This window comes from Diplodia seriata, assembly GCF_021436955.1.
Source record: "Diplodia seriata strain FDS-637 chromosome Unknown scaffold_1, whole genome shotgun sequence".
Classification (NCBI taxonomy): Eukaryota; Fungi; Ascomycota; class Dothideomycetes; order Botryosphaeriales; family Botryosphaeriaceae; genus Diplodia; species Diplodia seriata.
The window spans coordinates 4548448-4566452 of record NW_027117308.1 but is presented as its reverse complement, the minus strand read 5'-3'; the positions used below and the strand labels follow the sequence as shown (position 1 = coordinate 4566452).

The 18005-nt window shown below is 56.3% G+C and overlaps 2 protein-coding genes across 2 annotated transcripts; both read left to right on the top strand.

Annotated features, from left to right (window-relative positions):
• FAS1_1 (beta subunit of fatty acid synthetase) lies at nt 1-6270 on the top strand (the record flags this gene model as incomplete). The annotated part of the gene is made up of 1 exon (XM_066772811.1): nt 1-6270. One exon carries the CDS (start codon nt 1-3, stop codon nt 6268-6270), a length of 6270 nt encoding a protein of 2089 aa, XP_066638090.1.
• Nucleotides 6271-6766: 496 nt separating this feature from the next.
• Nucleotides 6767-8020, top strand: SLS55_001314 (uncharacterized protein; the record flags this gene model as incomplete). Its single annotated transcript, XM_066772810.1, has 2 exons — nt 6767-6773; nt 7014-8020. The coding sequence occupies 2 exons, from the start codon at nt 6767-6769 to the stop codon at nt 8018-8020; spliced, it is 1014 nt and encodes a 337-aa protein (XP_066638089.1).
• Nucleotides 8021-18005: the final 9985 nt, after the last annotated feature.

Here is an 18005-nt window from a genome sequence, read left to right as displayed (position 1 = left end):
ATGTACGGCTCTGGTCCGCAGACTGGCGTCTCTACGCCGCGCTCGCAGGCGCACCTCCGCCCTCTCATCCTTTCCCACGGCTCGCTCGAGCACACCTTCCTCATCCCCACCGCCCTCCACTTTAATGCGTCACAACTCAAGGACACCTTCCTCTCAACTCTTCCCGAGCCGACCGAGGACCGCGCTCAGGATGACGAGCCGTCGTCGGAGTGCGAATTGGTGGCAAGATACTTGGGCTTCATTGCCAGGGAAGTCGAGGAGGGCGACGACCCGGGCTCGTTCGAGGAGGTGCTCAAGCTCGTGTTGAACGAGTTCGAGCGCGCTTTCCTGCAGGGCAACGAGGTCCACGCCATTGCTGCCCGTCTGCCCGGCATTGAGACGAAGAAGCTCACCGTCGTGAGCGCATACTACGGTGCTCGCGCCGCTGTCGACAGGCCGATCAAGCACCACGACTCGGCGCTTTTCCGCGAAGCCGCCGACGGCAACGCACACATCTACCCTGTCTTCGGTGGCCAGGGCAACATCGAGGAGTACTTCGAGGAGCTCCGCGAGGTCTACACCACCTACCCGGCCTTTGTCGAGGATTTCGTCAACGCTGCCGCCGCCCACCTGCAGACTCTTTCCCGCGACGAGCGTGTCTCGAAGCAATACGCCAAGGGCCTGGACGTTCTTCGGTGGTTGAACAACAAGGAGTCGCAGCCCGACACTGATTACCTGGTCTCGGCGCCGGTCAGTTTGCCACTCATTGGTTTGACCCAGCTTGCCCACTACGTCGTTACCTGCCGCGTCCTGGGAAGCCACCCTGGCCACATCCGGAGCTACTTCAGGGGCACCACCGGCCACTCGCAGGGCGTGGTCACCGCCGCTGCCATCGCAGCCTCCAAGAGCTGGGAGACCTTCGACAAGGCGTCGCGGGATGCCCTGACCGTTCTTTTCTGGATTGGTTCCCGCAGCCAGCAGGCCTACCCCCGCACATCTCTTGCCCCCAATGTCCTGCAAGATTCGATCGACAATGGCGAGGGAACGCCCACGCCCATGCTCTCGATTCGTGACCTTCCCAGGAAGGCGGTTGAGGACCACATTGCGACAACAAACGAGCACTTGCCCAAGGACCAGCACATTGCCATCTCTCTGGTTAACAGCGCTCGCAACTTCGTCGTTACTGGTCCTCCGATCTCCCTTTACGGTCTGAACGTGCGCCTGAGGAAGGTGAAGGCGCCCACTGGTCTTGACCAGAACCGCATTCCCTTCACCGACCGCAAGATCCGCTTCGTCAACCGCTTCCTTCCCATCACTGCGCCCTTCCACAGCCCGTACCTCTCCGAGGCGACAAAGTTCCTCGATGAGGACCTCAAGGACATCGTCATCCCCAGCGAGGATCTCGGCATTGCTATGTTCGACACCAACACTGGCAAGGACATTCGCGAGGACAAGGCGGCCAACATTGTGCCTACCCTTGTGAGGATGATCACCCAGGACCCCGTGAACTGGGAGCAGGCGACCCTTTTCCCCAGCGCTACTCACGTCTTGGACTTCGGACCTGGTGGCATTTCCGGTCTTGGTGTTCTCACCAACCGCAACAAGGAGGGTACCGGTGTCCGCGTCATCCTTGCAGGCACCATGGATTCCACGAACACCGAAGTTGGCTACAAGCCCGAGCTCTTCGACCGCGACTCCGAGCATGCAGTCAAGTACGCCGTCGACTGGGTCAAGGAACACGGCCCCAAGCTTGTGAAGACCTCTGCTGGCCAGACTTTCGTCGACACCAAGATGAGCAGACTGATCGGTCTTCCCCCGGTCATGGTTGCTGGTATGACTCCGTGCACCGTGCCTTGGGACTTCGTCGCTGCCACCATGAATGCCGGCTACCACATTGAATTGGCTGGTGGTGGTTACTTCATCGACCCCATGATGACCGCCGCGATCAGGAAGATCGAGGGTGCCATTCCGGCTGGACGTGGTATCAACATCAACCTGATCTACGTCAACCCGCGTGCCATGAGCTGGCAGATCCCCATGATCGGCAGGCTTCGCGCTGAGGGTGTCCCCATTGAGGGTCTCACCATCGGTGCCGGTGTCCCGTCGATCGAGGTTGCCAACGAGTACATCACGACGCTTGGTCTGAAGCACATTGGCTTCAAGCCCGGTTCCATGGATGCCATCCAGCAGGTTATCAACATTGCCAAGGCCAACCCTACCTTCCCTGTCCTCCTTCAGTGGACCGGTGGCCGTGGTGGTGGTCACCACTCTTTCGAGGACTTCCACCAGCCCATCCTCCAGACGTACGGCCGCATCCGCAAGTGCGACAACATCATCCTCGTTGCCGGTAGTGGCTTCGGTGCTGCCGAGGACACCTACCCCTACCTCACCGGTGTCTGGGCCCACAAGTTCGGCTACCCGGCCATGCCTTTCGACGGTTGTCTGTTCGGTAGCCGCATGATGGTTGCCAAGGAGGCAAAGACCTCGCCGGCCGCTAAGCAGGCTATCTGCGACGCGCCCGGTGTTGACGACAGCGAGTGGGAGAACACCTACAAGCGTCCCACTGGTGGTGTCCTTACCGTCCGCTCTGAGATGGGTGAGCCGATCCACAAGCTTGCTACCCGCGGTATTCTGTTCTGGGCCGAGATGGACCAGAAGATCTTCGCCTTGGACAAGGCCAAGCGTCTTGTTGAGCTGAAGAAGAACCGTGACTACATCATCAAGAAGCTCAACGACGACTTCCAGAAGCCGTGGTTCGGTAGGAACTCTGCTGGCGAGTCAGTGGATCTGGAAGACATGACCTACGGCGAGGTTGTCCGTCGCCTGGTTGAGCTCCAGTACGTCAAGCACCAGTCCCGCTGGATTGACTTGTCCCTGCGCAACTTCACTGGCGACTTCATCCGTCGCGTTGAGGAGCGTTTCACTGCCACCCCTGGCAAGGCTTCGTTGATTCAGAACTACTCCGAACTTGAGAAGCCTTTCGAGTTCGTTGAGAAGCTTCTGAAGGAGTACCCCGAGGCCGACAAGCAGCTTATCAACGCCCAGGATGTGCAGCACTTCCTCATGCTCTCCATGAGGGTCACGCAGAAGCCTGTTCCGTTCGTTCCCGCTCTGGACGAGAACTTCGAGTTCTACTTCAAGAAGGATTCCCTGTGGCAGTCTGAGGACCTTGACGCCATCGTCGACCAGGATGTTGGCAGAGTTGCTATCCTTCAGGGACCTATGTCTGCCAGGTACTCCACCAAGGTCGACGAGCCTGTCAAGGACATTCTCGATGGCATTCACAATGGTCACATCAAGTCTCTGACCGAAGAGCTTTATGGCGGCGACGATTCCAAGATTCCAGTTGTCGAGTACTTCGGTTCCAAGCTCCTTGGTGCTCACGATGATGTGGTTGAGGTTGAGGGTCTTACCGTGTCTGAGGTTCAAGATAAGACCATCTACAGGCTCTCGTCTGCGCCCAACGCCACTCTTCCTGACATCACGTCGTGGATGCAGCTCCTCGCAGGCAACACTTACTCTTGGAGGCATGCCTTCTTCACTGCCGATGTCTTCGTTCAGGGCCAAAAGTTCCAGACGAACCCCATGCAGAGGATCTTCACCCCTACTCTTGGCATGATGGTGGAGATTTCGTACCCCAACGAGCCTGCCAAGACTGTCATCACCATGAGGGAGCCCTCCACTGGTGGCAAGCACATCAAGACTGTCGAGATCAGCCTTCAGGACCAGAACGAGATCTTGGTCAACATGATTGAGGAGCGTTCTGCGCTGCAGAAGCCCGTTGCTCTGCCTCTCAAGTTCACTTACCACCCGGATTGCGGCTACGCGCCTATCCGTGAGGTCATGGAGTCTCGCAACGACAGGATCAAGGAGTTCTACTACAAGCTTTGGTTTGGCGATGAGGAGTGCCCCTTCGGTGCCTCTGTTACGTCCACCTTTGAGGGTGGTAGGGCCACTATTACCGGCGAGGCCATCAATGACTTCGTTCACGCTGTCGGCAACACCGGCGAGTCTTTCGTCGATCGTCCTGGCAAGGAGGTCTTTGCACCCATGGATTTCGCCATCGTCGTTGGCTGGAAGGCCATCACCAAGCCCATCTTCCCCAGCGCTATTGATGGCGACCTCCTCAAGCTGGTGCACTTGTCCAACGAGTTCCGCATGATCCCGGGTGCTCAGCCTCTCAAGAAGGGTGATGTTCTCGACACCACCGCCCAGGTCAACGCTGTCATCAACCAGGAGTCTGGCAAGATGGTCGAGGTCTGCGGAACCATTACCCGCGACGGCAAGCCCGTTATGGAGGTCACCAGCCAGTTCTTGTACCGCGGTGCTTACACCGATTTCGAGAACGCTTTCCAGCGCAAGTCCGAGACGCCCTTCAACCTGCATCTCGCGACTACCAAGGACATTGCTATCCTGCGCTCGAAGGAGTGGTTCAAGCTCGAGGACCCTGACACTGACCTCCTGAACAAGACCTTGACCTTCAAGCTCCAGACCCTGACCCGCTACAAGAACAAGAACGTCTTCAGCTCTGTGGAGACTGTCGGTGAGGTCCTCCTTGAGCTGCCTACCAAGGAGATTGTCCAGATTGCCTCCGTGGAATATGAGGCAGGCACCTCGCACGGCAACCCTGTTGTCGACTACCTCGAGCGCAACGGCACCAAGGTGGACCAGGCCGTGCTCTTCGAGAACCCCATTCCCCTGCACGGCAAGAACCCGCTTACCCTCAAGGCCCCTGCCTCCAACGAGACTTATGCGCGTGTTTCGGGCGACTACAACCCTATCCACGTGTCTAGGGTGTTCTCCAAGTTTGCCAACCTCCCCGGCACCATCACTCACGGCATGTACTCCAGCGCTGCTGTTCGTAGCTTGGTCGAGACTTGGGCCGCCGAGAACAACATTGGTCGCATCCGCAGCTTCCATGCCGATCTCGTCGGCATGGTTCTGCCCGATGACGACATCGATGTCAAGCTCCAGCACATCGGTATGGTCTCCGGTCGCAAGATCATCAAGATTGAGGCCTCCAACAAGGAGACTGAGGACAAGGTTCTCCTTGCTGAGGCTGAGGTTGAGCAGCCTACTTCCGCCTACGTCTTCACCGGTCAGGGATCGCAGGAGCAGGGCATGGGTATGGACCTGTACAACAGCAGCGAAGTTGCCAAGGAGGTCTGGGACCGTGCCGACAAGCACTTCCTGGACAACTACGGCTTCGCCATCACCCACATTGTCAAGAACAACCCCAAGGAGCTCACCGTTCACTTCGGTGGACCTCGTGGCAAGGCCATCCGCCAGAACTACATGTCGATGACCTTCGAGACTGTGGCTACTGACGGCAGCGTCAAGTCGGAGAGGATCTTCAAGGAGATTGACGAGGAGACTACCTCGTACACCTACCGTTCTCCTACCGGTCTCCTTTCTGCCACCCAGTTCACGCAGCCGGCCCTGACTCTCATGGAGAAGGCCGCCTTCGAGGACATGAGGGCCAAGGGTCTCGTTCAGACGGACAGCAGCTTCGCCGGTCACTCGCTCGGTGAATACGCTGCCCTTGCCGCCCTTGCCGAGGTCATGCCCATCGAGAGCTTGGTGTCTGTCGTGTTCTACCGTGGTCTGACCATGCAGGTTGCAGTTGAGCGCGACGAGGCTGGTCGCTCCAACTACTCCATGTGCGCGGTCAACCCCAGCAGGATCTCGAAGACGTTCAACGAGCAGGCTCTTCAGTATGTCGTTGAGAACATTGCTGAACAGACTGGCTGGTTGCTCGAGATTGTCAACTACAACATCGCCAACATGCAGTACGTCGCTGCTGGTGATCTGAGGGCTCTCGACTGCCTCACCAACGTCCTCAACTACCTCAAGGCGCAGAAGATCGACATCCAGCAGCTCATGCAGACGCTCTCGCTTGAGGATGTCAAGGCCCACCTAGTTGAGATCATCAAGGAGTGCGCTAAGCAGACGGAGGCCAAGCCGAAGCCTCTGGACCTGCAGCGTGGCTTCGCCACCATTCCGCTCAAGGGCATCGACGTGCCGTTCCACAGCACGTTCCTGCGGTCTGGCGTCAAGCCTTTCCGTTCCTTCTTGCTCAAGAAGATCCAGAGGACTTCGATCGACCCCAGCAAGCTGATCGGCAAGTACATTCCCAACGTGACTGCTCGTCCTTTCGAGCTCACCAAGGAGTACTTCGAGGATGTGTACCGCCTCACCAACTCGCCCAAGATTGGCAACATCCTTGCCAACTGGGAGAAGTACGAGGACAAGCCGCACGAGGCGGCGACTGCGACTGCACCGGCGTCGTAGATGATGGGAAGAGTGCATGAAGCAAAAAGAGAGCGAAAAAATGAAAACGGCGAAATGTCTTGGTAATGATTTATTGCTTTGGTGTTACGGTAGGGAAGGTTCAAGAGGCATCTAGATTTTTCACGCTATGTATATCCAAGGCGGTGGCTTGTTCTGGTCTTTTACGGTATACTTTACTTGTTGTCCTTAGATTTTCAAATTAACACTTTAAAATTACTTGCTTGTGTCTTGCAAAATGTGAAACAAGTCTCGGCGACATTCAATGTTGAAGTGGCCGAGATAGTCAATAGCGACAATGTGTTGGGACTGGTGGAGGTTGTGGCGGCGGGGCAAGCACGTGACCGCGAGAAGTCAGCGCGGAATAGCTCAGCCGCCGACGTTTCGCCGCCGCGGTGTCATGTAAACATGCCCAGCATGTCAGCGCAGGGAAATCCAACCTGCCTGACCCTCACCCGGTCAACCGCCCCCGCCGCTGCACCACCTGTGCGCTCTCACCATGGATCGTTTCCGCTCGGGGCATATGCCGATGGAATACGAGTACTCGAATGGTACCGGCCCCGTCGATGAAAGCTCGCCTTTTATCACAGCCCAGCGCAACGCGAACGCGGCGAACAAGAAACGTAAGTTAGGTGCGCCACCACCCTGCGCTTCCCACCATGCGGCTACGCGGAAGCTCAAGTGGCATCACAAGGCGCCGTCGGGCTCCTAATTGAACGCTAACGGACGTGTTTCGTGCGCGACAGGGACCTACGGTCTATTCGACTCGCCGAACAAGTCAACACCCAGCCTCCGGCCTCCAGCCTCCCAATCCTTCTACTTTTCACATGCGCCGCCGACGATCGACAACCACAACGGACGCAGCAGCCCCACCAAACCCCTCTCCTCCGTTCCTGAACATCTGCGGGACCCCAAGTTCTCGACCCCGCGCAAGCCCGTTACCGACTTCAATTTTAGCTCCGGCGGCGAGACGCCCGAAACGCCCGGAGATCCCGACGCCGACAACGCCGATAGCGAGGCGACGCCGGACAGCAGCTTCATGGGCTTCAAGAGCCGCTTCATGGCGGGCGGCAAGAACAGGGACGTCAGTCCGACAAAGAGTCCGACCAAGGAGCCCAAGGAACGACGGAGAGACAGCTGGGTAGGCGGGATAGCCAAGATGCTCGGGAGCCCAGGGAAGGAGAAAGACGTGACCAAAACGCCCTATTCAGACAAGTTGGAGAAGCGCATCATCAGGCGTCGGCAAAAGGAGACTGGTCGGAGACGAACCACGGGACGTTCGCGGCGCGATGCCGATGCCGACTCGGACGAGGAAGACAGAGGCAAGGATGGAAAGAACAACGTTATTGGTGCAATTCTGTCCTACATCGACTCACATCCAAATCTCCCCCACACCCTGTCTTATTACGCGCAGCTGGTGCTGAACTTCTTCTTCGTCGGCTGCATCATCTGCATCGTTTACTCGTTTTGGAGCGCGATTCAGAGCGATGTGAACATCGAGGCGGACCGCGCTATTGCAGAGGCGCTGGCCGAGATGGCTATATGCGCAAGGGACTACCGCGAGAACAGGTGTGAGCCGGCGACGCGCGTGCCCGCCATGGCACAGCTTTGCGACAACTGGCATGCGTGCATGAACCGGGACCCGAAAAAGGTGGGCCGCGCGAGAGTCAGTGCGCACACGTTTGCGACCATCTTCAACAGCTTCATTGAGCCGATCAGTTGGAAGGCCATGGTATGTCGCGTCCTTGGTTGAGCTTGCCGCTCATTCGCTGGAGATAAGCTGGCTGACCATTCTTCAGTTCTTTTGCCTCATAATTGTCATCGTCTGCCTCTTCGTCAACAACATTGCCTTCACCAAGTTCCGGAACACTCACCCAGTTCACCATCAACAGGGCCATCACGACCCATCTCAACAATACCAGCAATGGCAGCAGCAGCAACAGTGGGGAGTGCCGCCTACCCCGCAACGGTACCCCAGCGGCGGATGGGACACTCCAGGTCATCCGATGATGATCGGAGGTTTCTATCAGACGCCAGCTCACCACTCGATGCAGCAACTTGGAGGCTTTGAGCCGCGGCCGAGCCAGACTCCCGGCGGCCCGGGAGCTCACCAGCAACCCGCTGGCAGTGCGAGTCCGGTAAAGCGGCTACAGTTTTAGTATAATCGACAGGCACAACGTGGACCTCTTCTCGTCGGCCTGCTTTCCGTGTTTATGAATTCCGATACCAAAAAGAGTTTGGTCCGAGGGATCAAGGATCTAGGTCTTGTGCCCACGTTCCAGGCCCGTTGGCTTGCAGTTTTCCCTTGGCTACGGTTCTTCCTTTCTCTCAGTGTATCAGCATACCATTGAATACGCATCCGGCGACGATGCGCGGCGTTTTGCGGCATCCATGAAGGCCATGGGACGGGATACGGTTGGAATAGGATTGTGGGAAAAATGACGAACGGCAGCAGAAGGCCGAGCAAATGCGATGATTTTCTTTGGTTCCCAATCCGGCACATATGATTTTCCGTCTCTCCTACGTGTTTGCCTCTTGGCGCTGTTGGGTGCAAGCGCCGACGGAGGATGTGACCAGTCGCACGCGCGCTAGAGAACGAGCGGATGCAGTCGCACGCACGCACGATCGACACTCGGGTAGTTCGAGGTATGTTGAGCCATTTCCGTGGGCGTAGCTGTCACTAACTTCGCATCACTCGATGATGAGGCGAAATGCGATAGCCCGCGTGTCAGGCTGCAATCGACAGGCCCTGCCCTGCCGCTTACCCCTGGGCGACGAAGACCCTGGGCTTGGTGCTGCACGTAAGGCTGCGTGGCAGGGGAGAGCAGCAAACGCCCGATCCTGCATGCAGGTGGTCTGGCCTATCACCAGCACAGCCGCGACATCACCTCGTCCCGGACGCCGCATCTCTGCCTCAGCAGCCCGACGACGAGAATGTCTGAAACTGTTTGAGGTGCTACAGCTCATCCGCGGTGACTCAAGCACGCACTGGCCCGCCCTGCGAGGCTTCGAGAAGGATTCCACGGCTTGGCGTGCAGTTGCCATTGACCGGTGATCGTCAGGATCGGCCCGAAACGGGCAACTCTCCACCACCAGCCGGTCCACCACCTCGCCGCGGAAGCGCGTAGCGCGCAAATGCCAGGCGGCAAACGGCTCCGATCGCTGCTCTGGCGGAATTCGCCAATGGTCGTGCGTGCGCCTAGGAATCACCCGCGTCGAGCCGCACATCGTGACGGTATCGGCGGGATGCTGCAGTGAAGCGCCCAGCGGTGCGGTCGTCCAGGTGCAAGACCAGAAACAGAAACACAGGGCGCAGTGGATGAGGCTGCCCGGCGCGAGCACAGTCACGGCTTCCCCAGACTGCCGCGGGAGGTGGCCGTTGTGCTAGGGCGTGGATGGATACGTACGGCTCCGACCCGGATGCCCGGGAGCACGTTGCGGACAGGGAATCCAGCTATACGGCAATTGGGCTCGCTTGCCTGCGCCACCCTGGCCGGAAACACCTAATCATGCAGCAGCTCTGACGAGCGAGCCAGCCAGCAGGCCATGCCGAAAATTTTCGCCCATCGAGCCCATCGACGAGTTTCACGCCCGCGTGGCTGTTTTGGCCCGATTGGTTCGAGATGCTCCCTCACCGCATCGCCACCGTGACCATCAACACCACACCCCTGAGCATCCGCCTGGCCCTGCTTGTTCTGGTCCCCGTGGTCCCCCGGGCTGGGCCCCCCTTTGCGCAATCAGCGGGAAGAACCACAGCGGGCCGTCTGCTGCGGCTCTGGCTGGAAGGCAAACACGTACATTGGTGGTCGATCATCCAGGAACGCCGCCCTGTGTTTTCGCCCTCACTAGAGAGTCATCGCCGGGCTGACCGGTCTCGAGCCAGGGGCGACGTGGATAGGGGGAGACAGCACATCGGAGCGAGCACACACCACCGCTGGCCACTGACCACCCAAGCATCAGAAGAGTCAACGTTTCCAAATTTACCCACACGAAGTTTTTTCTTTGCTTGCGCCACCCATCACACAACAACACACACAGCTCACACACGCGCAGCGGCAGCCCCAAGCCCCAGAAAGAACAACGCAAACTCTGCCCGTCGCCCCCGTCGCCTATCCATCTATAAAACAAAGCCACCCGCCCGTGCCCCCCTTCCATCATGGGACTCTTCCGTGCAGCAACCACCTTCAGCGTCAAAGATTTCACCGTCTCGGCGACCACCTGGCTTAGCATCTCCTTCCGTCCTTTCCTCCAGCAAGCCGTCTTCTTCGTCTTCAATTCCTTCTTTCCAATCATGTTCCGCGCCAGCAAGAGGGTCGCTTCCTCTTCCTCTCCCTCGTCCACCTCGGCCGCGTCCTCCTCTCCTGCCGCTGGCGGCATGGATGTCATGGAGGTGACCAGACCCCGCTCGGCGGCCGGCCCCGCCATGCCCCCGTCGAGGATGCAGCGCAAGCCCAAGCCCCAGGGTCCCTGGCCGAGAGACGCCGGTGGTCAGTAAGGGCCTTGTTAATGAGAGAGTCATTGATGTGCAACTCGAGGTCATGGTAAGTTGTCGTGCCGTCCGTCCTGCGTCATCAATATACCTCGGGATTTATGCGCTAACGGCCTGCCGAAGCAATAGATCATGGCCTTGTTTTCCGCATCTGGGAACGAATCATGGTTTCCCATTTTTTTTTTCTTGTTGTCTTCTTTCTACTCTCAAACTCTTCCCTACCTATCGGCAAAAGGCAACGAACGAATTAAATCACGATAATCATAATCGCCAACTTTGAATATCAACATGGACGAAAGAACGAAACGAACGGACGGACGAAACGAAAGTTACAGAGGACGATAATCGATAATTTTTCTGGGCATCCTATTTTCGAACTCCTCCCCCTTTCCACACCTAACCAGCAAACACTCGACGACGCATCTTTCGCAAAAAAAACCAAAAAGGAATCGACAAACACCGGCACACCACGAGACAGAGAAAAAGAAAGAAAGAAAGCCAGGAAACCAAAGAATTCCTTCTTCTCCTCCTTCAAAACCCTCCTTCCTCCCCTTCTCACATCATCCATCTTCCTCGAGCCAACGCCAACAACGGAGGGGGAAGGCAAGGGCGTAAGAAGGAAGGGGATGGGATGATGGGAGGGGAGGGCGGCGGCCGCCCCCCGGATCATCCGGGACATTCGTCAGAACGAACGGCGCGCGGGGGACCCACACCGGTGAAGGGCGGCCTGCCCTGCCTCACCGCCCAGCAAGCACGCACGCACGCAGCAAAACCAACAACCCCACATATGCACATGCAACACACACGCACCTGCAGCTGCAGCATCGTCATCGTCCGAGTCATCGTCATCGTTGTCCGTCGTAGCGTAGCGTAGCTGCACGGTCGGGTCTGTTCGTACGTTCGACACCCCACCTGTTCGGTTCGGTTCCCGACGTGAGCCGCGCGCGGCACGGCGGGCTCGTGTGTGCGTGCGTGCGTGCGATGAGGGGACGGATGGTGGGCGTGTGCGTGATGGATTCGTTCGAGAGAATACGATCGTTCGCGCGTTTTTTGTTAAATCGCGGTTTGGTGGTCGGTCTCGGTCTCTCTCTCTGGGTGTGTGCGTGTGCTTGCTTGGCGATGACGATGGCCGGGGTTAGACGCAGACGCGCGCTTGCGCTTTTTTCTTTTTTTTGTCCCCCCCGGCTGCGTCCTTCGCGTTCTCTCGGTTTGGTGTTCCGCGCGCGCGCGCCTTTGGTGGCTTTTTTTTTTTTTTTCTGTCCGGCTTCCTTCGCTTGGTTCTCTCTTTCTCTCTGTATCTGTGTCTGTGTCTTGTCTATCTTGTGTCGATGGTGGAGCTTGGATGCAGGCAGGGCGGATGTTTGGATGGATGTACTGCGACGAAGAGAATGAGAAGAGATGGGATCACACTTTTTCAATCATGGAGGAATGACGGTGATGATGGATACTTTGGGGCGTTTTATTGCATTCGATAGAGAAGTGGATGGTAGATATACCTTGGGTTTTTTGGTCCTTTCAGGTAGATGGCGTTTTGTTTCTTCTTCTTCTTCTTTTTCTGTTAGAGAAGTACATACATAGATCTCTTGTTTATGTAGCACGCGCTATGCATGGTTTTTTTTTAGTAATTGCAGATAGATTATTCTTATTGTTATTGTTTTTTTCTCCTCGCTTCGAATTCGTTCCGCGTTCATGGAAGTGAGCGAGTGGGCTGCTCGTGACGATGATGATATGTGGAGGTGCGGGTGGATGATGATGATGTGTGGAGGATCAACAGGAACAACAGCGCTGCTCCTGTGAGTTGACATCAGTGCTTGGTGGGGGAGGGGGCGATTGCAACGCACGTGCAAAGCAGCTCGGTACATACATGCACGTCGCCGGGAGAGGGGGAAGCAGGTCGAGAGTGAAAAATTGCCCAAGCATACGAGTAACGATCGTGAACTAAGAACTTTTCGGGGTCGACGGCCGACAGGTTGCGTCCGTCCTTGCTTTTTTGTCAGGCGCCCAGCGCCCGCACTTTTGAACTTTTATTTCGACCTCTTCCGTTGCCCGAGAATGCAGAACGCCTGTTGCCTTTTTGGTATGTTCCCTTTTGGTAACCTTTCCTTTCCTTTCCTTTTTGTATCCTTTCCTTTCCTTTTTGTATCCTTTCCTTTTTGTATCCTTTCCTTTCCTTTTTGTATCCGTTCCTTTCCTTTTTTTCCCCCCTCCCGATGGTTGTGTTGCCGAGCCAGATGATGAAAAGATTGGGTTGGCGAGAGGCTCGATGGTCAGGATGTTCGCTCCGAACGTGATTCGTTTCTGTTTCTGCCGTGTTGAAACGCTTAGCCTTTGTGAACAGGAGACTTTGGTACAGTACATGTGCATCCCAACCCCACGAAAGACCGGCCCAAGCAAACAGTGCTGCAAGCTCTGCTCTCGGGGAAGAAACTCGTACGGCCGTTCCGTCCGTGGCAGCAAGGCACCCACCAGCGCCCGGCCGGCGAAGGAGTGCCACAGCATTCGGATGTGGGGTGGGTGAGGGTAAAGCCAGTGTAGCCTTAGGCACTTACCTGCCTGCCAGCCAACCAGCACACCCGCATCCATCCCCCCACATTCACCGCCGTGCCCGTGCCGCCTCGCACCGCGGCCTGCACGTCGAACCGTTGCGACCCTTTCCCTTTCCCCTTCCTCCCCTTGAACCACCGCGACCCTTTCCGCGGGAGCGCGGAGGAGACTGCCGACGAGGCGGAGGAGGACGCCGACGAGCTGACGGGCGTGGACGCTCGTCAATCCCGCAGTAGTGCCGCCCGCCCCGCATGCTCATCCACTTGCCGCAGACGGCGAGGCCGCAGCGGCGGACGCGGCGCGTCGGGCGCGGGCTGGCGTTGATGGCCGTGGCGCGGTCGTGGATGCCGATGCCGAGTTGATGGAGTTCGCGCTGGAGGCGGAAGCGGGAGGTGGTGGTGGTGGTGGTGGTGGTGGTTGAGGAGGACATGGGGGGCGGATGGGCGGTGGGTGAGTGGTGGTGGATGGTGGAGGTAGGGTTGGAGGGTTGGAGAAGGAGGGACGAGGGGATGGCGGGATGGGGATGGAGATGGAGATGTTGTTGTGAAGGGTAGTTGTGGGGAGGAGAGAATGTAGATGATGAGGAAGGCTTGCGGGCGTTGAGTGGGAGAGTCCATGGGGCTTATATACCTTTGGAAAATTTGTTCTGGGGAGACGCGGCGAGTCGGTTTTGGGGGACGCGTCGACGAAAGGGCATCTGATTGGAGGTTAAACGTGGTCGATACGCTCAGACAGATTCGCAATCAGCCTTGGTGCTCCTCTGATGGCGGGCATTGCTCCGGGGCGCGCGGGGGGGTTGCAAATGAGCCCACAGAAGAAGAAAAGAAAAGAAAAGAGTTATTGGCCAGACGCGGTCTGAGGGAGGGCTTTGATGACTGGAAACAGGTTAGTGCAAGGTCAGTGCCAGTTCGCCTGCTTCGAGGTTGGAGAGGCAACACTGATCAGCGGACTCTTGCTACTTGCTCACCGTCCGTGCGCGACGTTGTTTCGCGGATGCATGGCTACTAACACGCGATGGCTTTTTATGAGCTTGTCGTATCATACGACTATGTCGATGATACCCGGCGGCCTCTGAAATCTGAAACCGGTGGCTGTTGAGGGATAAGCTAGTCTCTTGGGAAGCGGAGATAGGTTATATCCTATACTGAATCTTGGGCCTGCACGTAACGGTTTGTTGCAGTGTCGCTACACTGTGTCGGACTTACTGCCAATGCTGCACTACCCTAGGTTGTACTATTCCAGGTCGATGCTGTTGCGCCATGCAGTGAGCGTAGACACCTTGATGCGCCCGGGGGCAGGATGGGATGGAAGCCATCACTTAACGGAGCCGGCAGGCTCACGCCCTGTACCTTCCAACCACACATCAAGTATTCCAGTTATGAGCGGTGAAGGATTATGGTATGGGTGTCGAATATCTAGGTTCAAGGAAGGTCGCGTCGACGGTCGTTTGTTTGCTTTGGCTGCAGACAGTGATCGTTGCTGAGCCAGTTTCCGTTGCCTGCCACACAGTAGAGAATTCACTTTACGCATTACTTTTTGTCTCGTCTCAATTTCCACAATTCTCGGTCGCGGAGATGGAGTCCTCTTAGCTCGCAGAACGTCGACGCGTTCAGCAGGCTGCGTTGTGCTGATCGGAGCGCGTCGAGAGAATGATCGACGGGTCGAAGCGGTGAACTGGCTAGCATGTGAGCGATTTCAAAGGATGCTGTTACAACTCATCAGTCAGCGAGTAAGATTGCTTGGACGGTGGTCAAATGATGGTAAGAGATTTCACCAAAGCAGGGAACGCGGGCCCCATGATGCATGAAAAAAGTAGAGTTGCGTGCACTGGTATCGAAGCGCCATACTACAAAGGAAGTCTGAAAGAGATTCCAGCGCGCTCGCTTGCTTAAAGGCGTCTTTCTTGCGGCGTTGTGAGGCGGGGTTTAAGCGCCGGTGGCAGTGCAATATTGGGCAACAGCCAGAAATAGCTGGCCGACAAGGCACACTTGATAACAGCGCTTTTCAGCTGTGCGGCGCAGGAAGCTTGTGAGTCGTGGGCTTAGAGACTGATGTTGCTCGAGGTACATGGGCACAGCTCTCAGCTCGCAGGGTTGGTGAAAATTTGTATTCCCACGAGATGCTTCGTCGCAAAACAATCTTGTCTCGGAATCCATTGCCTATAACTGCAATGCCTCTGGCTTTGCAAAAGAAACTCTGTGGAGGAGTATCTCCGGAGGTCAAGTTCGTTACCGTCCACTGTTGCCTACAACCCTTAGATCTGCGCTCAAATCTAGTGTCAGATTTCGCAAAACTACCACATGGCCGCATGATATTGATACGCTCAAATGCGCAATCTTCCAGAGAGAAACCTCCAGTTGCTGATGGTTCAATAAGTGGCTGGAAAGGAAAGTTACGATGGATTGTGTGCTCAAAATGTTTCTTCTCGCAAACACCGGTTTCGCCAAGCATGTCAATGCTTTTTCCCTCTTTTTCTTTGAGGCGAGAAGCTGATAAGGTTCGGGGGGAGGACGGGAGACATTGCCTAGCTCCGACCCGCCCCCACGGGTGCGCAGCAGACGCGAGTCGGGGCCGCAAGGCGTTGCGGGTGTAGAGGGAACGCATCCTTGCGGAGGCCGCCCTTCATCTGTCTGCCTGCCCGGTTGCACCTCCGTCCACACCTGTCCCTGCGGGCCCGTCTCTGGCTCGGACCGTGGTTGCCTTGCGGTGAAAATCTAACCTATCATAAGCCCCAACTCACCTGGCAGGAACTACAACTTTCGCCTTAGCCGTCCGATGCTGGACCCCATAGTGGGGCCGTCATACGTGTTTCTGAAGCTTGGACCCGGAGAAGTCCATAAAACGGGGAAAGGCGAAGCGTTGTTGTTTTGGCATACGTCACTACGCGCATCTCCTACCGCGCAGGAGCGGCACTGCAGCAAAGCAATCTCTGGCTGTACGTTCCCAAACTTCGTAGCAGTCTGCGTCGGAGGACGGCATCTTCTACTTGATTGTTAATAAGATGATAAGAAGATCAGCCTAAACTTAATGCTATGCACGCGTTTCTGATAGGATAGATATGGCAAAGCTAACTTGAATCTTGCTTTAGTCGAATAGCAATCGTGACCATCAGATTATCAACAGAAATCTTGTTGACCACTGCGATAATAGCAGCAGTAGTATAATCGAGGTGAGGAATGTTTGTTAGGATTCATTGTCGGAGATACGCGTGAGCCAAGGGGCAAGGAAAAAAAAAAAAAAAACGACCAGGAAATTGACAATAAGAGCCACATCACTGCCAGCATGTTTCAGACTACCAAACCCATGATGCGATAAGCCAGGTGGGCGACTGCTGATTCTCGCCCAATCATGTTTTACTTAGGCGCTGCAGTTGTACGGCACAGCAGCGCCTGGCGCAAAAAATAAAAATAGACCAGGCGGCAAGGCAGACTCAAGGCCAGCAGGGCAACTGTAGTTGGATCGGATCGGAACTTACTACCCGGATTTTTCACCGCAATTTCTGCGCCGGGTGGGGAACTAAACCTGGCGATGCTTGCGGCGCGGGAGCTGGCCGGTCGGGAGCAGGGTGCAGTTCGGGGCTGTAGAGGATTGCGTAGGCGCCGAGTACCAGGCCCTGCAAAGAAACATTCCCGCCTAAGTCTAGCATCGCTTGGCACGCTTCCTATTAATTTAAAGGTCCGTTATTTCGCTATGAAACAGAGGCGGCATTTTTACGAGCACTGAAGTAGGCTTTTGAGCACTTCAACGCAGCAAGTACGGCTTGGAGGCGCTGCCATGCCAACCCCGAAAGTCAAGCGTCGATCTTGACTACGTGCAATCGTATTCGATCCACTTTTTCCTTTCTGGCTTGTAAACAAACACATCACACTGTGTATGCGCAAACACTGATAACCCGCCTCTATGTTATACCAAGGGGCAAAAAGTTTGAAGAGCTAAACGCTACGTAATTTTCGATCTCAGCGAATGAAGCGATCGAAGCTTGTGGAATGGGTATATCGTCCTCTCTGATGCGTTCGCGCTGCGAGCGCGGCCGCGGCACGCGCGCGTTTGACGCGTTTTGCACGACGCGTTTTCCGGTTTCTTCACACATGAGCCCAGAGCAAGTTGAAATACGGATTCGGCTGCACTAAGTCTGCCGACGACGAGACGGGATCGGGCCATCAAAGCGCACTGGGGTATCTGCCGATTGAAAATGAAACACTTGCCGGCATCAACACCACAACTGCCTCGATTGGAGCCCTGATCAAGACCTAAGCTTGGATTCACCAAAGAGCTCTAATGGTAGAAATCAAGAACGAAATCAGGCTCCCTTACCAGGCAGAGTGAACTCCTCAGCCATGTGGAACGAAGCTCGCGTATTGTAACCAATTCTACACACCATGCGCATGCTGCTTACAAAATCACTGTCATTCCCAAGTAACTATCTGTGCGAAGCTCGGCAAAGCTGGAACGAGTGACTTCTGCCCAGCCTTGGACGACTGATCTGTCTGACGGCACATCCCGCAGCGCCAACTTGTTCGGACGATGAGCGTTTGCGATACTGTGCAGAATGGCCATTTGATTGGATTTTGCGGGAGGCAGATGATTTGAGTGTCGATCAAATGCCCGGGGTCCCCTACATATGGCGTGGTTCTGGTTCAGCTTCGAAGTGTTCTGCCTCGCGGTACCCGATCGGCGCCGATCCACCAACGACCACGACTCTGCT